Source organism: Schistocerca piceifrons, chromosome 6 (assembly GCF_021461385.2).
Source record: "Schistocerca piceifrons isolate TAMUIC-IGC-003096 chromosome 6, iqSchPice1.1, whole genome shotgun sequence".
In the NCBI taxonomy this organism is placed as follows: Eukaryota; Metazoa; Arthropoda; class Insecta; order Orthoptera; family Acrididae; genus Schistocerca; species Schistocerca piceifrons.
The window spans coordinates 229,120,290-229,143,721 of record NC_060143.1 but is presented as its reverse complement, the minus strand read 5'-3'; the positions used below and the strand labels follow the sequence as shown (position 1 = coordinate 229,143,721).

Sequence of the window (23,432 nt, the reverse complement as noted above, 5' to 3'; positions counted from 1 at the left end):
GTGTCATGTTTGTGGTGTTGGTGACAAAACTGTAGGAAGAAGATGAAACACAGTACCTACATATACCCTGCTCCTCTCAAATAACACCATGGGGGCTGCTGAGCTTAAAATCCCATTCTCTGAAGATTGGATCACTGGGAACTAAGTTACTTACCATCATTCTTGAGACATTGCGGAAAGTTCTAGACTGAACCTAGCACTTTAGGAGATCAGGTGTCCAAATACTATCTATGAAAATATTTTCACCTTGCGAATTTGAACTGGCTATGTACGAGTCAGTTACCAATGCACAAGTATATGTTAATCTTTCAGACATGGACTGTGCCATTATCAGTGAAAAACTGTTTAAAAATGTGTATACTTAATGATGTGGTGGCCTATACTGCATGAGAAGTGAATCATTGGTGAATGTGTGCAAAGAGAGTGGCTGACTGATCAGTGTATTTAGTTAGTTAACATGTTCCATATATTGTTATGATGTGGAATGAGTTATTTTACATTCACATTGCAGATTATTTAGTAATTCCTAGCCACTGTCTTTCACACATAATAATAATAGAAATTCTTCTTTGGAGCAGGAGGAGTTGTCAGGGAAACTTTATTAGTTTGTTATCAGATTTTGCATTGCTGCCTGTCAGACATTTTATAACACTGGGTAAGTGATCAAATATTTTGTTGCAGCATTGTGTATCCCTTTTGTGCCAAAGAAAACCTTAGTGGGCAGTAGTGAATGTTATTTTTCATTCTGGTATTATATTTATGTACCTCATTGTTTCTTCTGAACTGTAGTGGATTATTTACAATAAACTTAATGAGGGAATAAATAAACTGTGAAGCAGTAGTCAGAATGCCCAACTCCTTAAACAGATGTCTGCAAGATGATTGTGGGTGAGCACCACATATTATTCTTACAGCATGTTTTTGCGGGATGAAGACTTTCTTTCTTAAAGATGAAAATCAAGCAATGGAAAATCCAGGATGGAATGTAACAATACCAGAGAAGGAAAGTTGCTACTCACCATATAGCGGAGATGCTGAGCCGTGATAGGCATAATTGTGTGAATCTTTTTAGTGTGCCTATCGCGACTCAGCATCTCCGCTATATGGTGAGTAGCAACTTTCCTTCTCTGGTATTGTTTCTTAAAGATGAGCTATCACAGAACATAATTCCATGTGGTGTTATCGAATGAAAAAATGCAAAAGATGTTAGCTGACTGATTTGTCTCTCCCTAAGATTTGCAATGATTCTAAGTGCAAATGTGGCTAAACTAAGTTGTTTTAGGAGTTCCAAAATATGTTTTTTCCTTTTTAAATTGTCATCAGTGTGGGCCCCTAAGAATTTTGAAGTTTCCAGCCTATTTATTTCCTCACCATGTGCTACACTTGTTGGTTTAGTACCTCTAGATGTGCAGAATGAGTATGGTGTGTCTTTTTAAAATTGAGAGTTAGACGATTTGCAGAAAACCAATCAATGATACTTTTTAAGAACTTTGTTTGCCATTTCTCCTGCTCCTGTTTGTATGCTTGGATTGACTACAATACTAGTGTCATCTGCAAAAATAACTAATTCTGCTTGTTGTGTATGAGACAGATCATTTACATATACGAGGAACAGTAGTGGACCTAAGATTGAATCTTGAACATGATTTCTCCCCAGTGAGAATTATGTCACTGGACTTTATTGCTTGATTTACTGAATATAACTTTCTGCATTCAGTGTTAAGCCTGAACTGGAGTCCATTTGAGTATACTGCCTTACCAGTATTTGTTTTCAATAGTATCAGTCTATCTCCCCCCATGAACCATAGACCTTGCCGTTGGTGGGGAGACTTGCGTGCCTCAGCAATACAGGTAGCCGTACCGTAGGTGCAACCACAACGGAGGGGTATCTGTTGAGAGGCCAGACAAACGTATGGTTCCTGAAGAGGGACAGCAGCCTTTTCAGTAGTTGCAGGGGCAACAGTCTGAATGAATGACTAATCTGGCCTTGTAACACTAACCAAAACGGCCTTGCTGTGCTGGTACTGCGAATGGCTGAAAGCAAGGGGAAACTACGGCTGTAATTTTTCCCGAGGGCATGCAGCTTTACTGTATGGATAAATGATGACGGCGTCCTCTTGGGTAAAATATTCTGTAGGTAAAATAGTCCCCAATTCGGATCTCCGGGCGGGGACTACTCAGGAGGACGTCGTTATCAGGAGGAAGAAAACTGGCGTTCTACGGATTGGAGCTTGGAATGTCAGATCCCTTAATCGGGCAGGTAGGTTAGAAAATTTAAAAAGGGAAGTGGATAGGTTAAAGTTGGATATAGTGGGAATTAGTGAAGTTCGGTGGCAGGAGGAACAATACTTTTGGTCAGGTGAATACAGGGTTATAAATAAAAAATCAAATAGGGGTAATGCAGGAGTAGGTTTAATAATGAATAAAACAATAGGAATGCGGGTAAGCTACTACAAACAGCACAGCGAACGCATTGTTGTCGCCAAGATAGACACAAATCCCATGCCTACGACAGTAGTACAAGTCTATATGCCAACTAGCTCTGCAGATGATGATGAAACTGAAGAAATGTATGATGAGATAAAAGAAATTATTCAGATAGTGAAGGGAGATGAAAATTTAACAGTCACGGGTGACTGTAATTCGATAGTAGGTTAATATGGATTGGGGGTAAGAAATGAAAGAGGAAGCCGCCTGGCGGAATTTTGCACAGAGCACAACTTAATCATAGCTAACACTTGGTTCAAGAATCATAAAAGAAGGTTGTATACATGGAAGAAGCCTGGAGATACTGACAGGTTTCAGATGGATTATATAATGGTAAGACAGAGATTTAGGAACAAGGTTTTAAATTGTAAGACATTTCCAATCTATTGGTTATGAACTGTAGATTAAAACTGAAGAAACTGCAAAAAGGTGGGAATTTGAGGAGATGGGACCTGGATAAACTGAAGGAACCAGAGGTTGTACAGAGTTTCAGAGAGAGCATAAGGGAACAATTGACAGGAATGGGGGAAAGAAATACAGTAGAAGAAGAATGGGTAGCCTTGAGGGATGAAGTAGTGAAGGCAGCAGAGGATCAAGTAGGTAAAAAGACGAGGGCTAGTAGAAATCCTTGCATAACAGAAGGAATATTGAATTTAATTGATGAAAGGAGAAAATATAAAAATGCAGTAAATGAAGCAGGCAAAAAGGAATACAAACGTCTCAAAAATGAGATAGACAGGAAGTGCAAAATGGCTAAGCAGGCATGGCTAGAGGACAAATGTAAGGATGTAGAGGCTTATCTCACTAGGGGTAAGATAGATACTGCCTACAGGAAAATTAAAGAGACCTTTGGAGAAGGAGAACCACTTGCATGAATATCAAGAGCTTTGATGGAAACCCAGTTCTAAGCAAAGAAGGGAAAGCAGAAAGGTGGAAGGAGTATATAGAGGGTCTATACAAGGGCGATGTACTTGAGGGCAATGTTATAAAAATGGAAGATGAAGATGAAATGGGAGATATGATACTGCGTGAAGAGTTTGATAGAGCACTGAAAGACATAAGTCGAAACAAGGCCCTGGGAGTAGACAACATTCCATTAGAACTACTGACGGCCTTGGGAGAGCCAGTCCTGACAAAACTCTACCATCTGGTCAGCAAAATGTATGAGACAGGCAAAATACCCTCAGACTTCAAGAAGAATATAATAATTCCAATCCCAAAGAAAGCAGGCGTTGACAGATGTGAAAATTAACGAACTGTCAGTTTAATAAGTCACGGCTGCAAAATACTAACGCAAATTATTTACAGACGAATGGCAAAACTAGTAGAAGCCGACCTCGGGGAAGATCAGTTTGGATTTCGTAGAAATATGGGAACACGTGAGGCTATACTGACCCTACGACTTATTTTAGAAGCTAGATTAAGAAAAGGCAAACTTATGTTTCTAGCATTTGTAGACTTAGAGAAAGCTTTTGACAATGTTGACTGGAACACTCTCTTTCAAATTCTGAAGGTGGCATGGGTCAAATACAGGGAGCGAAAGGCTATTTACAATTTGTACAGAAACCAGGTGGCAATTATAAGAGTCGAGGGACATGAAAAGGAAGCAGTGGTTGGGAAGGGAGTGAGACAGGGTTGTAGCCTCTTCCCGATGTTGTTCAATCTGTATATTGAGCAAGCAGTAAAGGAAACAAAAGAAAAATTCAGAGTAGGTATTAAAAACCATGGAGAAGAAATAAAAACTTTAAGATTCGCCGATGACGTAATTCTGTCAGATACAGCAAAGCACTTGGAACAGCAGTTGAACGGAATGGAAAGTGGCTTGAAGGGAGGATGTAGATGAACATCAACAAAAGCAAAATGAGGATAAAGGAATGTGGTCTAATTAAGTCCGGTGATGCTGAGGGAATTAGATTAGGAAATGAGACACTTAAAGTAGTAAAGGAGTTTTGCTATTTGGGGAGCAAAATAACTGATGATGGTTGAAGTAGAGAGGATATAAAATGTAGACTGGCAATGGCAAGGAAAGGGTTTCTGAAGAAGAGAATTTGTTATCTTCGAGTATAGATTGAAATGTCAGGAAGTCGTTTCTGAAAGTATTTGTATGGAGCGTGGCCATGTATGGAAGTGAAGCATGGGCAATAAATAGTTTGGACAAGAAGAGAATAGAAGCTTTCGAAATGTGGTGCTACAGAAGAATGCTGAAGATTAGATGGGACAGCCTCAAAAATAAAAGATCAGCTGGATGGGATGAATTTTCTCCTTTTCTCCTGAAAAAATGCAAGGATGAGTTAGCCAGATCATTAGTCCATCTAATAAATTGTGTACTTGAAGAAGGCGTGTTTCCGAAGAAACTGAAACTTGCTATAGTTAAACATTTATATAAAAAAGGGGAAAGAAAGCAACTACAGACCAGTTGCCTTAACCTCAGTGTTTGGTAAATTAATTGAAAAAATAATACTAGAAATCTTAATCGAGCACTATAATATGAATAACTCAATAGCAGATTTCCAACAAGGCTTTAGAAGTGGTCGGAGCACCATATCTGCAGCAGTACAGTTTGTACACTGTCTGATGGAGAAAATAAATGAGGGTTGCAAAATGGCAGGAGGGTTTTTGTAGATCTTTCCAAAGCGTTTGACAAGAGTCCATCATGGCACTCTTTTAAGTAAACTTGCTTGTTATGGTGCCAGTGGGAAACTGTTGCTTTTAATAGAACCTTACCTTAAAGATAGAAAACAATGCACAGAAGTTGTGTATGATAATGGAGAGGTAATCGAAAAAAGAAGATCAAAGATAAGAAATATAAATTGTGGTGTGCCACAAGGCTCTATCTTTGCTACGTGAATGATTTCCCAAAAGTATTAGACACCAGTCATCGTGTTACTATGTATGCTGATGACACCTCTGGGGTTTGCTGGGCACGTAGTAATGATGGCCTAAATTCAGTGGTACAGAATTTTGTTGAAAAATCCCAAACACATTTTGAAAAAGAAAACCTGAGGGTCAATATTAACAAAACTAATTTAATTTATTTTAAGACAAGTGGCTCAAATGAAAATACTGTTGTAAATGAGGACATTCAGGAAAATACCTGTTCAGAATGTAAATATCTGGGGATATATATAGATGACAGACTTTCGTGAAATCAGCAAATAGATCATGTCTGTGGTAAAATAACATCTAGTCTGTATTTACTAAGGAGATTAGTTCAATATCTAGATATTGAAGCAATAAAAATAGCGTATTTTGGGTTGGTGTATCCCCATCTATCTTATGGAATTGTATTGTGGGGTGGGTGTAGCCAATACAATATAAGAAGGGTATTTGTATTGCAGAAAAGAGTAATAAGAACTATGGCAAAAGTAAGACCCAGAACTTCATGCAAAAACCTGTTTATTAATTTTAATATTATGACTATCTATGCAGTATATATATGTTTCAATCAGTATTATTAGTGAAAAAAGACAAAAAAGTGACAAACAGGAATATGGAAATCCATGATTACGATACAAGACACAAATCAGACTTTCATATGGTGGGCAGAAGATTGAATCTAACAACAAATACCCCATTCATTATTTTATAATTCTCTGCCAAACAACCTGATACAACTTTCTGGTAGAATTTTTAAAAATGAGTTAAAAAAATGGCTTGTATTGAAGTGCCCATACAGTGCGGTGCTGACATGACTTGACCTCAGGAATGCTATGTTAAATATACTTAAATGATCTTTTACTTAATAGCATGTAATCTGTATATATTGTGTATCAATAATCTAAATGTAATTACTGTAACATTGCCCATGCATGTTAAATACATGTTTCGAGCTGTAAATAAATAAAAAAAAGATCACATAACTAATGAGGAGGTACTGAATAGGATTGGGGAGAAGAGGAGTTTGTGGCACAACTTGACTAGAAGAAGGGATCGGTTGGTAGGACATGTTCTGAGGCTTCAAGGGATCACCAATTTAGTATTGGAGGGCAGCGTGGAGGGTAAAAATCGTGGGGGGAGAACAAGAGACGAATACACTAAGCAGATTCAGAAGGATGTAGGCTGCAGTACGTACTGGGAGATGAAGAAGCTTGCACAGGATAGAGTAGCATGGAGAGCTGCATCAAACCAGTCTCTGGACTGAAGACCACAACAACAAGAACAACAACAACAGTCTGTTCTGTTGAAGAATTTCTATTTTTGTAATGTGTAAAAGGTAATGGATAGGAGTTACTATCTCACAACTGCATGTTTTTTTTAAAAGGTAAATGGTGAGCATGTACCCATATTTATGTATGAATTTGTAATGTGAATGTGAAATGACTTGTTCCACATCATTATGATTAATTGTACCATTGAACATGAAACCAACCAACTACAAACTTATGTACTTATTTTCAGTATTGGGACTGCTTATCCATTTAATTCATTTTGAACATTATTAATTGTGTTTAATCGCTGGACTTATTTCTGTGTTAAAGAGTAGTTCTGAATACACTGTTTTCATTTTTATGAGCTTTTTAAATAAGTTTAAGATTTCAGATTTCCATTTTTATTTCAGTACCAAGCTTATCTGTGAGTGTTCATCTTTGTTATCACATTGTGATGTAGTTGCTACTGTAGTGGGAATTAGAGTACAGGGATGTACCATAAAACAAAAATGTTATTAAAGTTTCGAAGAGTTGTTTCTGGAATTCTTCATTATGGCTCATGTTCGGGGGGGGGGGGGGGGGGATGTAACTTGTTAAATGTAACTGACATTTCTTTCTCATTGTATTCATAAAACTCAACAGCAGTTGTGTTTCAAAAATAATTAATTTGTCAAAATATCTAATTTTGTATACCATTGTTCTTAAATGTGTATATCTTCAATTTAACAGTGCAGATGATATGTCACAGCAGCTGAGTGCACTGAGGCAACAGCTGCTGCAGACTGGAGAAACGGAGGAAGTTGCTGCTGTTTTGCTGCCTCGCATGATTGAGTTGTTGTTCACCCCACCTGCATGGGCAACACCAGATCGTGCTGTCACCATGTCACCAAGTTCACATACCATGGAATCTCTTGCACTTCACAGCAAAGCCAGTGCTAGATTTCTGGAGGTAGGAGTGAAATGTCATGTAGATCACTCGTCTTAGCTGTGACAGAAATTCATGTGTAAAACTACTTGCATATAATGGTATCTGTTTATTCTGAATTTAAAATATTAAATAATTAAGCACAAATCACGGCTGATTCTGTATAAAAAAAAATAAAAAAAAATAAATAAAAAAAAAAAGGTGGGGGGGGGGGAGGGGGGGTCGTTTCAACTGTTTTTAAATTTACATGTGTAGACTGGTTCAAGCAGGATCATATGTGTTTAGTGTGGTGGCAATATCACTTATTTCAAGTTACACTTGCTTGAATAATTTATGTTTAATTGCCTGTTATGTTCAGTTACATCTAGCTGAATGTTATACACAAAAGAAACACCATAAAAATTATCGAAACAATTCCTAGTTTTCAGAAGACACAGATGATTTAGAACAATTAAAATTAATGTATAAAATGCATATTTGACTATCAGCTGCTTTTTTTTTGTTTAAAACTCAAATATCAATGGGCTTCAGTCACAGTCCATCTCTGGGGATTAGGGTTAAAACAGTTTAATCCACAACATCACCCCTGTCGTTACTTAAAAATGGCCACGTCCCGTGTGTAGAGCATGTCATGAATTCCGTGTACAACCAATTACAACCAGTTTACAACTGGAATTCATGACATGCTCTACACATGGGATGTGGCCATTATTTAAGTAATGACAGGTGTGATGGTGTGGCTTAATCTGTTTTAACCCTAATCTGTGAAGATGGACTGTGGCTGAAATTGGTTATTATTTGGATCGTAAATAAAAAAGCAACTGGTGGTCAGACATGTATTTGTACATTACTTGATGACCATTAATAGTTCCAAAAATGTTTGATAAAAATTTAAAAAAAAAAACCTAGTATCAGTTTCAATTCACTCTTCAATTGCCTTTGTAAAATTATGTTTTGCTCTTCTGAGGATGCCTTTACATGCTTTCAGGAGGGTAACAGCCTCTTAATGTGAGTGAGTAATTCAACGTTTGATCTTTATTTTTTTCTCTTTAGCCTTTGCGTACTACATGTTTAACACCTTTGTGACTCTCCTAAGTGTACCACTGCAAAAGATCTAGTAAAGTAACAATAATGAAAGAAATGTCTTGATTTACTTCATTGCTGTTAGTACCAAGACACTTCAAATGTAGTATTGTAAAATTTTTACATTAGTACGAAACTCAAACCCAGTGGCAGTTAACGCAAAATTATACCATTGTGGCACAGTGTGGTGGCTTACAGCCTTTTGACTTACGGGGGTAGTATATTAATTGGAGTATATTAATTTTACATGTATAAATTGAACCCTTAAAATATATTCAAATTTTATAATTAATAATTTGTCATTGCGAAGAATTAAATAAAATGAGAAAGAAAAGTGTTGGTACCAGTGGGAGTCAAACCCGGATCCACAAATTGCAACTCTGTGCATTAGACCTCTCAGCCACTGTGCTGTTATGGCATAGCTCCTCAAAATCTCTCATACTCTACACTTGCACAAAAAGCTACACTTGATTAAAAAAAGTACTTAACCAGCTGCCACTACTCAAACCAGTGAATATATTATTTGTAGGTATTAGTTGCATTTTGTATATTCTAACATGCTGTCTCTTGGTATGTATCTTGAGAACATTATTGTAATATCAAAAGTATTAAGAATCTGTGAACAGATGCCAGTTACTTCTGATGGAGTTGTGTAAAATTATAGGTCAACAGTTATTAAAAAGAAAACAAGCACAAATTTTTCTTCTGGAACATTCCTGAATCCTCACAGATACTCATTGCTTGTGAATAAAGCTGATGACTTAATAATTATAATTTAATTATTTTTTGGCTTACTTACCACTAGATTTCAGTATCATATTAGATAAAAAATAACATTTTGTCCAGATTTTGCAGCAGCAGAAGCCACCACCATCTGCCAGTCTTGTTACTGCTCTCTTGCGAGCTGCAGCTGCTATCCTTGTTGGTTCTGATAGTGGTAAGTAGTCTGTGCAACAGTTCGCATGATGGGATCTGAAACCTATTATTATCATCATTTTGAGAGTCATTTACAATGTTAATTGAAAAATGTGTTTCATGACCTAGAAGTTCAAATGATGTGAAGCTGACCATAAAAAATTAATTTTTGTGTAGCTTGACTTAATATGAAATGATTTTAATATGGAATTACCATAGCCGTTTCACCACCTTAAGTATTTTGTGTCAGTGTGTACAGTACGAGGTGCATTCAAGTTCTAAGGCCTCCGTTTTTTTTTCTAATTAACTACTCACCCGAAATCGATGAAACTGGCGTTACTTCTCGACGTAATCGCCCTGCAGATGTACACATTTTTCACAACGCTGACGCCATGATTCCATGACAGCGGCGAAGGCTTCTTTAGGAGTCTGTTTTGACCACTGGAAAATCGCTGAGGCAATAGCAGCACGGCTGGCGAATGTGCGGCCACGGAGAGTGTCTTTCATTGTTGGAAAAAGCCAAAAGTCACTAGTAGCCAGGTCAGGTGAGTAGGGAGCATGAGAAATCACTTCAAAGTTGTTATCATGAAGAAACTGTTGCGTAACGTTAGCTCGATGTGCGGGTGCGTTGTCTTGGTGAAACAGCACACGCGCAGCCCTTCCCGGAATTTTTTGTTGCAGTGCAGGAAGGAATTTGTTCTTCAAAACATTTTCGTAGGATGCACCTGGTACCGTAGTGCCCTTTGGAACGCAATGGGTAAGGATTACGCCCTCGCTGTCCCAGAACATGGACACCATCATTTTTTCAGCACTGGCGGTTACCCGAAATTTTTTTGGTGGCCGTGAATCTGTGTGCTTCCATTGAGCTGACTGGCACTTTGTTTCTGGATTGAAAAATGGCATCCACGTCTCATCCATTGTCACAACTGACGAAAAGAAAGTCCCATTCATGCTGTCGTTGCGCGTCAACATTGCTTGGCAACATGCCACACGGGCAGCCATGTGGTCGTCCGTCAGCATTCGTGGCACCCACCTGGATGACACTTTTCGCATTTTCGGGTCGTCATGCAGGATTGTGTGCACAGAACCCACAGAAATGCCAACTCTGGAGGCGATCTGTTCAACAGTCATTCGGCGATCCCCCAAAACAATTCTCTCCACTTTCTCGATCATGTTGTCAGACCGGCTTGTGCGAGCCCGAGGTTGTTTCGGTTTGTTGTCACACGATGTTCTGCCTTCATTAAACTGTCGCACCCACGAACGCACTTTCGACACATCCATAACTCCATCACCACATGTCTCCTTCAACGGTTGATGAATTTCAATTGGTTTCACACCACGCAAATTCAGAAAACGAATGATTGCACGCTGTTCAAGTAAGGAAAACGTCGCCATTTTAAGTATTTAAAACAGTTCTCATTCTCGCCGCTGGCGGTAAAATTCCATCTGCCATACGTTGCTGCCATCTCTGGGACATATTGACAATGAACGCGGCCTCATTTTAAAACAATGCGCATGTTTCTATCTCTTTCCAGTCCGGAGAAAAAAAATCGGAGGCCTTAGAGCTTGAATGCACCTCGTAACATTATTGATGATTTGAATCTTTACAATAAATGAGGTCACTATTTTAATATAGATGAACTGCAGCTCATTTGGGAGTGAATATGAAGGGAGGTTTCAGTTACTGCCAAATATTCATTTAATTTCCACTAACATGCTCCTGCGCTACTCAGAGAGCTGCTCCCTTTAATAATTAATGCTGTAATAGTCACACCGCTGGACCTAGAAAATGTGTTTATTTTCATTCTTCATTGCAATAGTTTTACCAGTTCTTTGCATTCTATCAGCTTCTAAGAAATATTCGTAATTGAAACATAGCTTTACATTTGGTTCATGTTGTTCATGATCTGTAGCAATGCATATTGTTGTCGCCATGATTAAAGACAGTTAGAAATATCTTTGGTGTATGTCATTGTCACTGATTGGCTACAATAGTCTTCTGTAAGATTTGAAACCGTCCTTTAGACTACTGCACAATTTATCATCTTTTGAATAACCAGTTTGTGTACTTCACATTATGGCCTTTTTTTCCTTTCTAGTTACTGACTTTAATCTTCCTCTTAATGTATGTCCATTGTACAATTACTAATAAGTAATTAAAAAGAAAGACCTTCTTTCTTGCTAGTACAGGTATAACAGGGTCAAGAATCTAAAATAGTTCTCTTTTCTGACAATGTAAGTATTAAGATGTCAGTACAGGGACAAGGATTAGTGATCATGATGTAATTATAATGATGATGGTTACTAAAGTTAATAAATCCATCTAGAAGGCTAGGAGAGTATTTTTGCTAGAAAGAGCAGATAAGCGGTTGATAATATTCCACTTACACAGTGAATGGACATCATTTTGTTCCAAAGGGATGGATGTAAAATAACGGATGTAGAGGCAAAGTTTGACCCACTTGCTACCAGGATAAAGTGTCATATAGACCCCAAATAATTTACACCGGATACATTGGCAGTATTTTAATGAACTAACTTTAAAACATACATGACAGTTGTTCAGCATAACAGTAATGATTCTATTTTCATAAATATTATGTTCAAGAAACAAAAGAAAGAAATTTAGGTTGGGGTCCTACTGACCCCCAGTGGAAAAAGTTAATAAACTTTAGCGCATTATAAATATGAGAGTGAACAAAACACCATTGGATAAAATTAATTCAGAGAGAAAATTTCATGCATTTTGGGGAACAAAAAAGCTTTGAAAACAAGGGAGATATGATTTTCCAATGTGGTTGTGGGGTCATATTGACTCCAGTGGTACTAGGAGAGTTAAATCTGTTGCAATCATGCTCTTGAAAAGCATGTGACAAGTCAATTAAGTGTGGAAAACACCCACCATGCTTTAGTAACAAACCTTGGAAAATCCCGAGAAAACAAGGATAGAGACTGGTGCGCTCTTGTTTAAAAAAAGATTGCATAATTTATGTCTTTAAAAAATTAGTAGAAATTTGTGCATATGTAAATAGATCAATGTGTGAACCATGCAACAACCACTACCTTTATACCGGTTGGTTATAATTAAAGCACAGCTACTCGTGGAGGCCCAGTGTGGGCTGTAATTATTGTACAGCAGCAAAACTTGATAGTTATGATAATGCATTAATGCAGAACCGATTTGTGCTCGAAAACAATTAGTTTTAATTTTGGCCATCAATTGCAAATATGGCACTGTACATCATTTGTGTGATGGTATGACATCCACATTGTCATTTGGCAAACCATAATGTGAGTGAAAAGTGTGGCTATTAAGAAGAGAGACCGTGTGCTGTAAGTCAAAATGTTTTTTGTGAACATCAGCAATTGCAGTGCTGCATTGAGAGAGTATTGCCAACTGGAAGGTCTCAGGAGAGACAAAATGTCATTAAATAGTTTAAAGAAGATGATAATGGTATTTGAAAACACGGGTGAGCTTGGTGTGGTACCTGGATGAGGAAGGCATCTTATCCTGGAGGAAGTTATTGATGAGGTAGCTCTTGCTGTAAATGACTACACAACATGTGCTGTGGGTACTGCTAGTGCTCGTGCAGTGTCACAAGAATTGTCCATCACATGGTCAACAGCATGGAAAGTTTTCCAGTCTATATTACACTGACTACTTCCCATATAGCATCCAGATGGTGCAGCAACTGAAACCTTGTGATCTGCAGCAACAGTGTGGATTTGCTCTTCAGTTTCTGGTATGGATCAAAGTCAAAGACATATGGCCGGGCAATATTCCGTGGAGTAGTGAGGCACATTTTGTACTACTGTACATTGCAGTGAATACACAAACTGCTGAATTTGGGGTACTGTTAAGCTGTATGTTGCATGTGAAGAGCCATTGCACTCGCCGTATGTAACTGTGTGGTGTTTATTCACAAGCACCTTTATTCTTGGTCCATTCTGCTTTGAAGAGAGTACGCTTAGAGGGCCTGTCAGATGTATGAACAGCAAGTGATTGCTGCTTTTGAGGAACACAACTGTGTAGAAACCACTGTTTTCGTCTAAGATGGGGCAACACCTCATGCCACTCACCCAGTGAAAGCTCAGCCTTCCACAAACATGGCCCGAAAGATCATTGGTGGTGATAGAGATGTGTCATGAACTCAAATGGGAATCCCTAGAGGGCAAACAACATTCTTTTCACAAAACACTATTGAGAAAATTTAGAGAAACAGCATTTGAAGTTTACTTTAGAATGATTCTACTGTCACCAACATACAGTGTATATAAGGACCATGAAGATAAGTTAAGAGAAATTAGGGTTCGTATGGAGGCATATAGACAGTCATTTTTCCCTTGCTCTATTTGTGAGCAGAACAGGAAAGGAAAAGACTATTGGTGGCTTGGGGTGTGTGTTTAATTTTATAGTTGTAAATGCACAGTCAACCCTAAAGAAAATACTTGAAAATGTAAATAATACATCCTTGAAAATCAGTAACTGGTTCTCTGCAAATGTACTGTCACTGAATTTAGACAACATACAATACATGCAATTCAGTACTGCAGAAGACCTGACTGACCACATCATTGGAAATAATCCATGAGGATAAATCAGTAAAAGAAATAGAGTATTCTTAATTCATAAATATGTGTATAGATGAGAACCTGAACTGGAAGTCATGCATTTCAGATGTTCTTGTACATGCAAACTCTGCAATTTTGTGTTGCAGATAATACCAGATTTTGAAGATGAAACTGTAAGAAAGTTGATTTATTTTTTCTGTTTTCATTCGCTAATGAATTATGGTGTCAGATTCTCAGGTAACTCACCACTGACAGGAGGGGAGGGGGGGGGGGGAGGAGATGTTTTCTGCTGGCAAGTGGATGGAATCATGATACCTTATTATGGAACCTAACTTGGCTACAAGTTTTATTTGTTTTGTTTACTATTTTAAGGAGATAGATGAACCTAATGAAGATCTAACTTATCAGAACCAGTCATTTACTAAAGTAAAAATTTACAAGACTGTTTTGGATTCCAGAAGTTCTTAAACATTGGATCACTGTATTCTTAAAGTGATCATGTTTGCATCTACAGTTGCATGACTATTCTGTAATTCAAACATAAATGCCTGGCAGAGGGTTCATTGAACCACTTTAACGCTATTTCTCTGCCATTCCACTACTGAACAGTGCATGGAAAAAATGAACACTTAAATCTTTCTGTATGAGCTCTGATTTCTCTTATCACAGTCATCATGTCTCCTAACTTAGATGAGTGTCAACAAAATGTTTTTGCATTCAGAGGAGAAAGTTAGTGATTGAAATTTCATGAAAAGATCCCACCGCAACGAAAAAAGCCTTTACTTTAGTGAGTGCCTTTGTAACTAGTGTACCACATCTGTGACATTCTGTCCCATATTTTGCACTAATGCAAAAGGAGATGCCCTTTGAATGTTTTCGATGTCATTCATCAATCGTATATGGTAAGGATCCCATAACACATAGTAATACTCTAGCAGAGGTTGGGCAGACATAGTGTAAGCTGTCTGTTTAGTGGATTTGCTGCATCTTCTAAGTGTTCTGCCAATAAAACACAGTCTTTAATTAGCCTTCCCCACAACATTATCTGTGTGATCATTGCAATTTAAGCAGTTCATAATTGCTATCCCTAAGTATTTAGTTGAATTGACAGCCTTTAGATTTGTGTTGTTTATCATGTAATCAAATTTAACGGATTCCTTTTAGTACTCGTGGGATGACCTTACACTTTACATTACTTGGGGTCAATTGCCACGTTTCACACTATACAGATATTTTGCCTAAATTACACTTCATCAGTGCTTCAATAATTTACAGTTATAACTTTGACATTTTCCCTCTCTTCATATTGACTGGCAAGCATTCATCAGAGGACTTCATATTGCTTAGTCCAGCCTCATCCTTGTACACTCCACATCCAAATAGCTGCTTTCTGTGTGGTAATGTACATTTCACCTATACAGGGGAATCGTACAGTCCACAACCACAAACATAGATCCAAAAATCTGCAGCTAAGACTGTCACAGAATTGATGGAGGATCTGGTTGAGACCTTTCACCCAGCTCCAAACCAAAGGATCCAATCGACTCTTGAGTATGGCTCTGCAACAGAAGTTCTGCTTGCACCCCATGAGCAAGGACAGCAGTTTTCAACAATTCTGCCGTCAGCCTGTAAGAACTGTAGATAGCTTTAGAACTAAAATAAAGGGAGTTGTTTGTGCCAATTTGAGCAACAGTTTCAAGATGACTGCACCCTGCACGTTTGATAATGACAGGCAGGGCCTTCTGTACATCTTGAATGAGGCCCTCCCGACATGCTGAGTGTGCAGGACTTCTTTCCAGCCCTGGATACTTTCCATGCAGGGATCTATCACACACCGAACATTGGAGTTCCTGATGACTAATAAATCCCTCTCCTTGTAGGCCTCCTCATACCCTGCTGAAGGCATGGCCACATGTCCTCTCATAGGCTGAATGGGCAAGGCTAGATGGCCAGTCCTGACCCTCACCCTCCACCTCAAATGACGTGAACACATTGTAAACTGCCACACACATGGATGTGTGTCGGATTCCCCTACATTGGCTCCACTGGTGGAAGATGCCTCAGTAGCAGAGCATGTGGGTGAAACAAGAGATATCCCAAGCAACATATAAGTGTCTTTGCTGCTGATACACCCTGAGACAGCAGCCTGCAGATGGCCAATGGTAACCTCAGCAGTAAGCAAACTGCAGCCAATCTTTCTGCATCTGCATACAACATAGACATTCCTTGTCCACCCCTTTAAAAAATTTGAAAGAAAACAAAAGTTAGCCCTGTTGTCTTTTATACATGGATTTACATGTCCAATTTTTTTTAAGATTACAAATGCAAGCTCCTAGAAAACACTGAGCACCTCACTGAGACTACTGCACTGCACACTGACAGACAAGGAAAATTCTCAATACAAGCTTTGTTCACCATGTCCTGGTAATAAATGAAACAAACAGAAAAATTCTGCCCATACATTGTGATAAAACCGACAGTGGCAATGAAATATAGAAATGATGCAACACCTAGTTACTGATTTAAAAAAAAAAAAAAAAAACATACGTAGACTATAAACAATGTAGAAAAAGACAGATTGTTACTTACTGCAAGGAAGACATGTTAAGCTGCAGACAGGCACACTTAAAGGACACTTACATAGGGCTTTCAGCCACAGCCTTCAACAGTAAAAGAGAAACACACACCATTCATACAAACAAGCAAACACACCTCATGCACACGACTATCACCTCCAGCACCTTGGGCAGGAATGCAACTGTCATTTGGGATTTGGGATGCAAACAGCAATTGAAGGCGGCAGGGAGGGTGAGGGGATAGTAGTGTACAGGTGGGGAGAGAGATGAGCACTGTCTCATGGAGTGTGCAGGGACTAGAATGCCAACAGGTGCAGTGTCAGGAGGTGGCGGGGCAGGGAGGTGGGGAAAGAAGGAATGAAGAAGGAGAGGAGTGGGGAAAGATGGGCAGGTGCGTTGGCAGAGGGTTGAAAATAAACAGAGTGGGGGATGAGAATGAGAATCCAGCTGATCACCTAGCTGCCGCAACCTGGAAAACTAATGGCTGCGACCTTCCTTGGAGGTGAGGCCGTCAAAGAGAAAAATCCTCTACTGTCGATCACTACGTCGATATCCTCATGTATGGCCGACCAGCCCAAGCTCTTGTGGAGTCTGGAGCATCATATTTATTCATTTCGGAGAAGTACTGTCACCAGTTGCAGAAAACCGTATTCGTCGCCAACAAAACATTTCTGCTGAAGGTGGCTAATGGGAAATATGTAAAACCGACAGGAAGATGTACCATTTGTGTGGGTATAAGTGGCCATACACAGCCCTTAGAATACATCGTCTTACAAGAGTGTAGTCATGATGTCATTCTCAGATGGGACTTGTGAAAGCTTCTCAGGCAGTTATAGGTTGTGGTCGCTCGAAGACTATGCTAGATGAGATGGGATACTGTGGACAGGAAGATGCGCATCTGAGTGTGTGGGGACTGTGTGCTAGATGAAGTGATCATTCCTCTAGTCAGTGCTAGAAAGGTAACTGTCACATGTCATGCCATGTGTCAGTACATGGATCTTGTAGTGGAATCTAAGAGAAGGATACCACTGAAGAATAACTTGGTCATTCCAGCCTCTGTCGTCCCTTTTAAGAGTGGATTCAGTGAATTGTGGACAGTTAACAGCGACCGAGAACCGCAGATCCTTCCAAGACGCAAGTGCATGGCAAATGCCGAGTCATTGATTAAACAACAGCTGAGCGTCATAGAAACCTCCCATGCCGAGTCTGTGGGCGAAATTAGTGCTACCACTATGAGACAAGATCTTGTAGCTCAACTATTACCAGATCTCACTAAGGAACAACAGACGAAGCTACTTGCCATTCTTCACGAGTTCTCTGAATGCCTCAATCCACAGGTGAAGAGCAAGTTAGACAAATCGACAGTGAAGCACCGGATTAGAACTGGAGACCATCAAGCAATAAGCCAGAGAGCATACCATGTTTCAGCAACGGAACGTTGAATAATTCACGACAGGGTATGATGAAGAATGACATCATTCAGCCTTCGCAGAACCCATGGTCATCACCAGTGATTCTCGTCAGGAAGGATGGCAGTTGGCACTTTTGTGTTGACTACAGGAAGCTTAATAAGATAACTGAAAAGGACGTTTACCCCCTTCCACGAATTGACGATACACTAGATTGTCTGAAGGTGGCTAAGTTTTCCTCAACCATGGACATGTACTCAGGATACTGGCAGATCGAAGTAGATGAAGCTGATCATCAGAAAACTGCATTCAACAGCCCTGAGGGCCTGTATGAGTTTAAGATAATGCCGATTGGTTTGTGTAATGCACCAGCAACTTTTGAGCGGATGATGGATAATCTTCTAAGGCACCTGAAGTGGAAGATATGTCTTTGTTATTTAGATGACATTATAGTGTTCTCAGAGACATTTGATGAACATATAAAAAGACTGAGGGCTGTTCTTAAGTGTCTCCAACAAGGCGGACTGAAATTTAATCCAAGAAAGTGTCTCTTTGGAGCAAAAGAAATCAAAATACTTGGACACCTTGTGTCAAATGAAGGTGTGAGGCCAGACCCAGAAAAGGTGAGATCTATAATGGAATTTCCTATTCCTATAAGTATTAGAGATGTGAGAAGCTTCCTCGGATTATGTTCTTATCACTGTCGTTTCATCAAAGACTTTTGTCTCAAAGCCAGGCCACTCCAAGAGTTGTTAAAAGCTGATGCTAAATTTATCTGGGGTAGTGCTCAACAAGATTGTTTTGATGTACTGTACTGTACTTCATTTGTGTAATGAGAGAGCACCTACAGAACTACACATAGATGCCAGCGGGTAAGGGATCGGTGCTGTTCTGGAACAAATTTCGGATGGAAAAGAGAAGGTTATAGGCTTTGCTTCCAGGACACTTACAAAAGCCGAGAGAAACTACTCAGCTACAGAAAGAGAATGTCTTGCCGTGATCTGGGCCGTGTGCAGATTTCAACAGTATCTCTATGGAAGGCCATTCACAGTTGTTGCAGACCATCATTCACTTTGTTGGTTGACAGGTCTTAAGGATCCAACAGGACGACACGCCAGGTGGGCACTACGTCTTCAAGAGTATGATATTACCATAGTGTAAAAAAGTGGAAGAAAACACCAAGATGCCGACTGTCTCTCAAGAAAGACCATCAAGACTTCGATGAAGATAGTGACTGTCTTGCTGCACTCCAGGATCTCTGCTGAGCAGAAGGACGCCAATATATCTCAAATTATGCTTGCCTTAAATCGGTCAGAGGTTGTGAAAGTACAATTTAAGGTAGTTAATGGGTTACTTTGCAAGAAAAACTTTGATCCATTTGGAAAGAGGTGGGTACCAGTGATTCCTAAACACATGCGCTTAGATGTTCTACAGAAATTCCATGACACACCTGAGGCTGTATTAAGACATATGATAGAATCCGCAAGAGATTTTTCTGGCCGGGTTTATTTAGGAATGTCCGTCACTATGTGTCGCATGGTCAAGAGTGCCAGAGGAGAAAGGCAGTTCCCCAGAAACCACATGGCCAACTCATACCAATTCCACCAGCCAAAACGCCTTCCCAGCGTGTTGGGATTGCTCTCCTTGGATGATTTCCAACGTCTGCTAGTGGCAATAGGTGGATTATTGTTTGCACTGATTATTTGACACGCTATGCCATTACAAAATGTGAAAACAGCTGAAGCATCCGAGGTAGCCAAATTCATCGTGGAAGACACTGTATTAAAACACGGTGCCCCAAGGTCATTAATTACGGATCAAGGGAAAGTTTTTCAATCAAATCTTTTGACAGAGATAAACTGTTGGTGCAACATTACTCATCACATGACGACTGCCTACCATCCGCAAACTAACGGGCTTGCGGAACGCCTTAATAAGACCTTGGCCGACATGCTATCAGTGTTCGTCAGTGTTGAGCAGAGCAACTGGGATGAGGTGCTACCTTTCGTGACGTTTTCCTACAACACTGCCAAACAATAAACCACAGGATTTACGCCAGTTTTTCTCGTGCGTGGGCGTGAGACGACTACAACGATGGACACTGTGCTTCCGTTACATCCTGATGACATGGACAACAACTACATCAGCCAGTTGTTAACCAGGGCTGAGGAAACTCGGCAGTTAGCTCAACTCTGCACGTTGCAGGCTCAAGAAAAAGATCACCAAAGGTATGAAACAAGCCACTGCCCGTTGTCTACCAGCCTGGTAACCTCGTCTGGATCTTCACTTCCGTTTGGAAGGTTGGTCTCTCTGAGAAGTTCCTCAGGCGCTACTTTGGACCTTATAAGGTTGTAAGACAGTTGTCTGATGTTACTTATGAAGTTGAAGATTTCGACCTCGACACAAGACAACGAAAGATCAGAGATACAGTCCACGTCCTTCAAATGAAGCCCTATAAGGATCCTGCAACCCAGGGTAAATTCAAAGCTCCAGTGAGAGACAACAAGCGCAAAGGTGACGAAGAGCGTAGCGGCAAAAGAAGTTCTAAGAAGATCACACCGCCAGGGCGAGAATCAGTCATCAGGACTCTGAATATGCGGGACCGATGACTCGTTCCTGGACTAGGAGGACGTAACACCGAGACGCTGTTCACTTAAGGAGGGAACAATGTCGCAGAAGAAGCTGAGTAGCTCCGTAGTGTACTGGTTATGAGACTAAACTGTTTCTATATTTGGTTCGAATACATTCTAGAAGTATCCACAAATGTCAAGAAACATTGTACTAGAATGTTCTGTAGCTGTATATGTACTGTATGTGTTCTGGCCGAAGGCAGTTCGCTCCGTGCTCTTGTATGTGCAGGTGCTGAATAAACCTTCATTAAGTGAAGTTTGTGTTCATTAGTCATCTAATTACACCTTCTTCTATGTGAAAATATTTTCAGATCTGATTGATGACTAAAAACTATTGTGTGATGTGTATTGTTATTTTTCATATAGGACATAAAAATGTGCATAAAATCTAAAGGATTAAATCAATAATTTTAACTTCTTTTGGTATTTGTACTCACAACCTATCTAGGAACCTCACCATGTAAAGACTCTATCCGCCCTTCTAAAGATATGCCACATAAAATTGCAAAATATGTTGTTCACTGTGATAGAGTGTGGTATGTTTAGCAGTTACTGTATATTTTGTTCTTATACTTTGACCTATATTTTGTGTGATGGAAAATTTGACACTTTATTTAGAATACCCATTGTTACAAGAAAGACAGCAGTATATTGTTACTGTTTCTTTAATTTTTCCAGTTTTGTATCTTCAGAATAAGATAAAAAGAATTGAGGAAATCTGCTATTTAGAGTACATGCAGCAGTTTGCTGTGGTGTCTGTATTGTAGATTGTTGTGCAATGAGCCATAATCCATAAGTACTATTAAAGCATGTGTATATATGTTCCACATCTCTTCCTAAATGAAGCACTGAATCGATTTCAACCAAACTTGATGCACATATCACTTACTGTCTGAAAACAAGCACTATGGGGGTAAGAACCACCTATCTCTCAAAGGGGAGTGAATGAGTGTGAAAAAGAAGCATAGCTCACAATGTGCATGTAGACAGACTAGATTCATCCATCATTAGAATGAGAACACTTGGGGACTTGCAAAAAACTTTACACAATATTTCAAACCTTTATGAGGCTTTTTGTCTCTGACAAACCCCCATCCCTCCCCCCACACATGAAATGATAAAAGGAAAAAAGTTTATTGCTTACTACATTTTCAGTATCCGTGCAATAAAACTGTCACATCAGGCATGATCTTTTAATTTATTACTTCTTTACTACTAATTCTATTTGAAATGCATTTTGTAATCAGTATCCACATATACCACTGGATTTACCTGCAAAATTATATTATTATTTGACACACAGGTCAGTAGTAATGAAGTCATAAACATTGAGCTGTGTAAAAACGAAACTTCAGGATGAAATTTGCTAGAGATACAGGTAAAAAGTGTGTGAAATATGTTAAATATGAGTGAAATATACGTGATATGGGTTAAAAGAAAGGTAAAGAAACTAACCCATTTTGCATCTGCTCTAGTCGGCAACTCGGAACAGAAGAGAGTGTCATTTTTTGGTCACGGCTCCAAGAGTCCTCACTCTTGTAAGTCAGACGATCCTTTGGAGTGACTTGATTGATAGAGTAGGTTTGCTGACAGTGATTCGGCCTGTTCTGTCAGGAATCCTAAGATTGTCACCATTATTACTGGAAAGGTGGGAGATGAGAAGGAGGCCTCTCTGTTAAATTTATATAATAAAAAATTTTCACATTTTGGGCCTGGTAATGTAATCTTGCAGAGTAACCATGGGGCCCATGGAATGCCATGATACGGCTGCGCAAATCATTATCAAACCCCCTCCATATTCCACTCTTGGTAGCAGGCAGTCTACATCATAGTGTTAGGACAGTGTACGACAGTTGTAAAACTCACTCAGAAATTGGAAACAGTGTGAAATTAGACTCATCTGACCAAATGACTTTCTACCATTGCACCACAGTACAGATTTTATGGCGTCAGCACAATGTTTTCCTGTTACAGGCAAATGCGTCACTGATGTGTGAGTTTGGATGTGTGCATTTCCCAGCTTGTGGAAATTCCCTCTGTTGTTTGGGTGCTGGCAAGGCTTGTGAGTGCAACATTCAGTTCTGCAGTGACTTGTGCGGTTGCTGTCGTTTTATTTTTTGTCACAGTCCTCTTCAATGATTGTTGTTATGATCACTGAGCACACACTTTAGTCCGCATTGTGACTTCATGGATGATGATTTTCTGGTTTTCCTGTGTGTGGTATAAATCCTTGATACGGTGCCTCTTAAAACCCCAAACACATTGGCTATTTTGTTTCATGGGGCATCCACCATACAAGCACCGACAATTTGCCCATGTTCAAATGCACTTCATTCTAATATAGTGCAGTTGCAGCTACACAGAACACTGATATGACACGACTGGAACTTGCGATGTATTGAGGGCATTGCACAGGCGCCGTTCATGGTCAGATACAACAGCTCCATCTGCATCCTTAGCTAGCATCTGCATTTATTTTTAAGCATGTATTTCTTTTTCCATATTTTTTCGCCAACACCTCTATGTTTGATATGACACACTCTTGTTCTGTAAGCAAACCACTCTGAATCCTCTGTGGAATTTTGGTGTAGGTTGTAAAGTTCATGCTATCTTCATATCCATATACATCCTCTAGCCCTTTTGCAAGGACATCTAATGCCTTGGTATTTCTCACCTCTTCCATAGAA

The 23,432-nt window shown here is 39.4% G+C and overlaps 1 protein-coding gene across 2 annotated transcripts in view; it reads left to right on the top strand.

Annotated features, from left to right (window-relative positions):
* Positions 1-23,432, top strand: part of LOC124802881 — a 255,647-nt gene that overhangs the window by 7,958 nt on the left and 224,257 nt on the right. For both annotated transcript variants that reach the window (XM_047263926.1, XM_047263927.1), the window contains exons 2-3: positions 7,365-7,584; positions 9,490-9,580. In XM_047263926.1, coding sequence (XP_047119882.1) covers positions 7,365-7,584; positions 9,490-9,580 — 311 coding nt within the window. The remainder of the gene's footprint in view (positions 1-7,364; positions 7,585-9,489; positions 9,581-23,432) is intronic.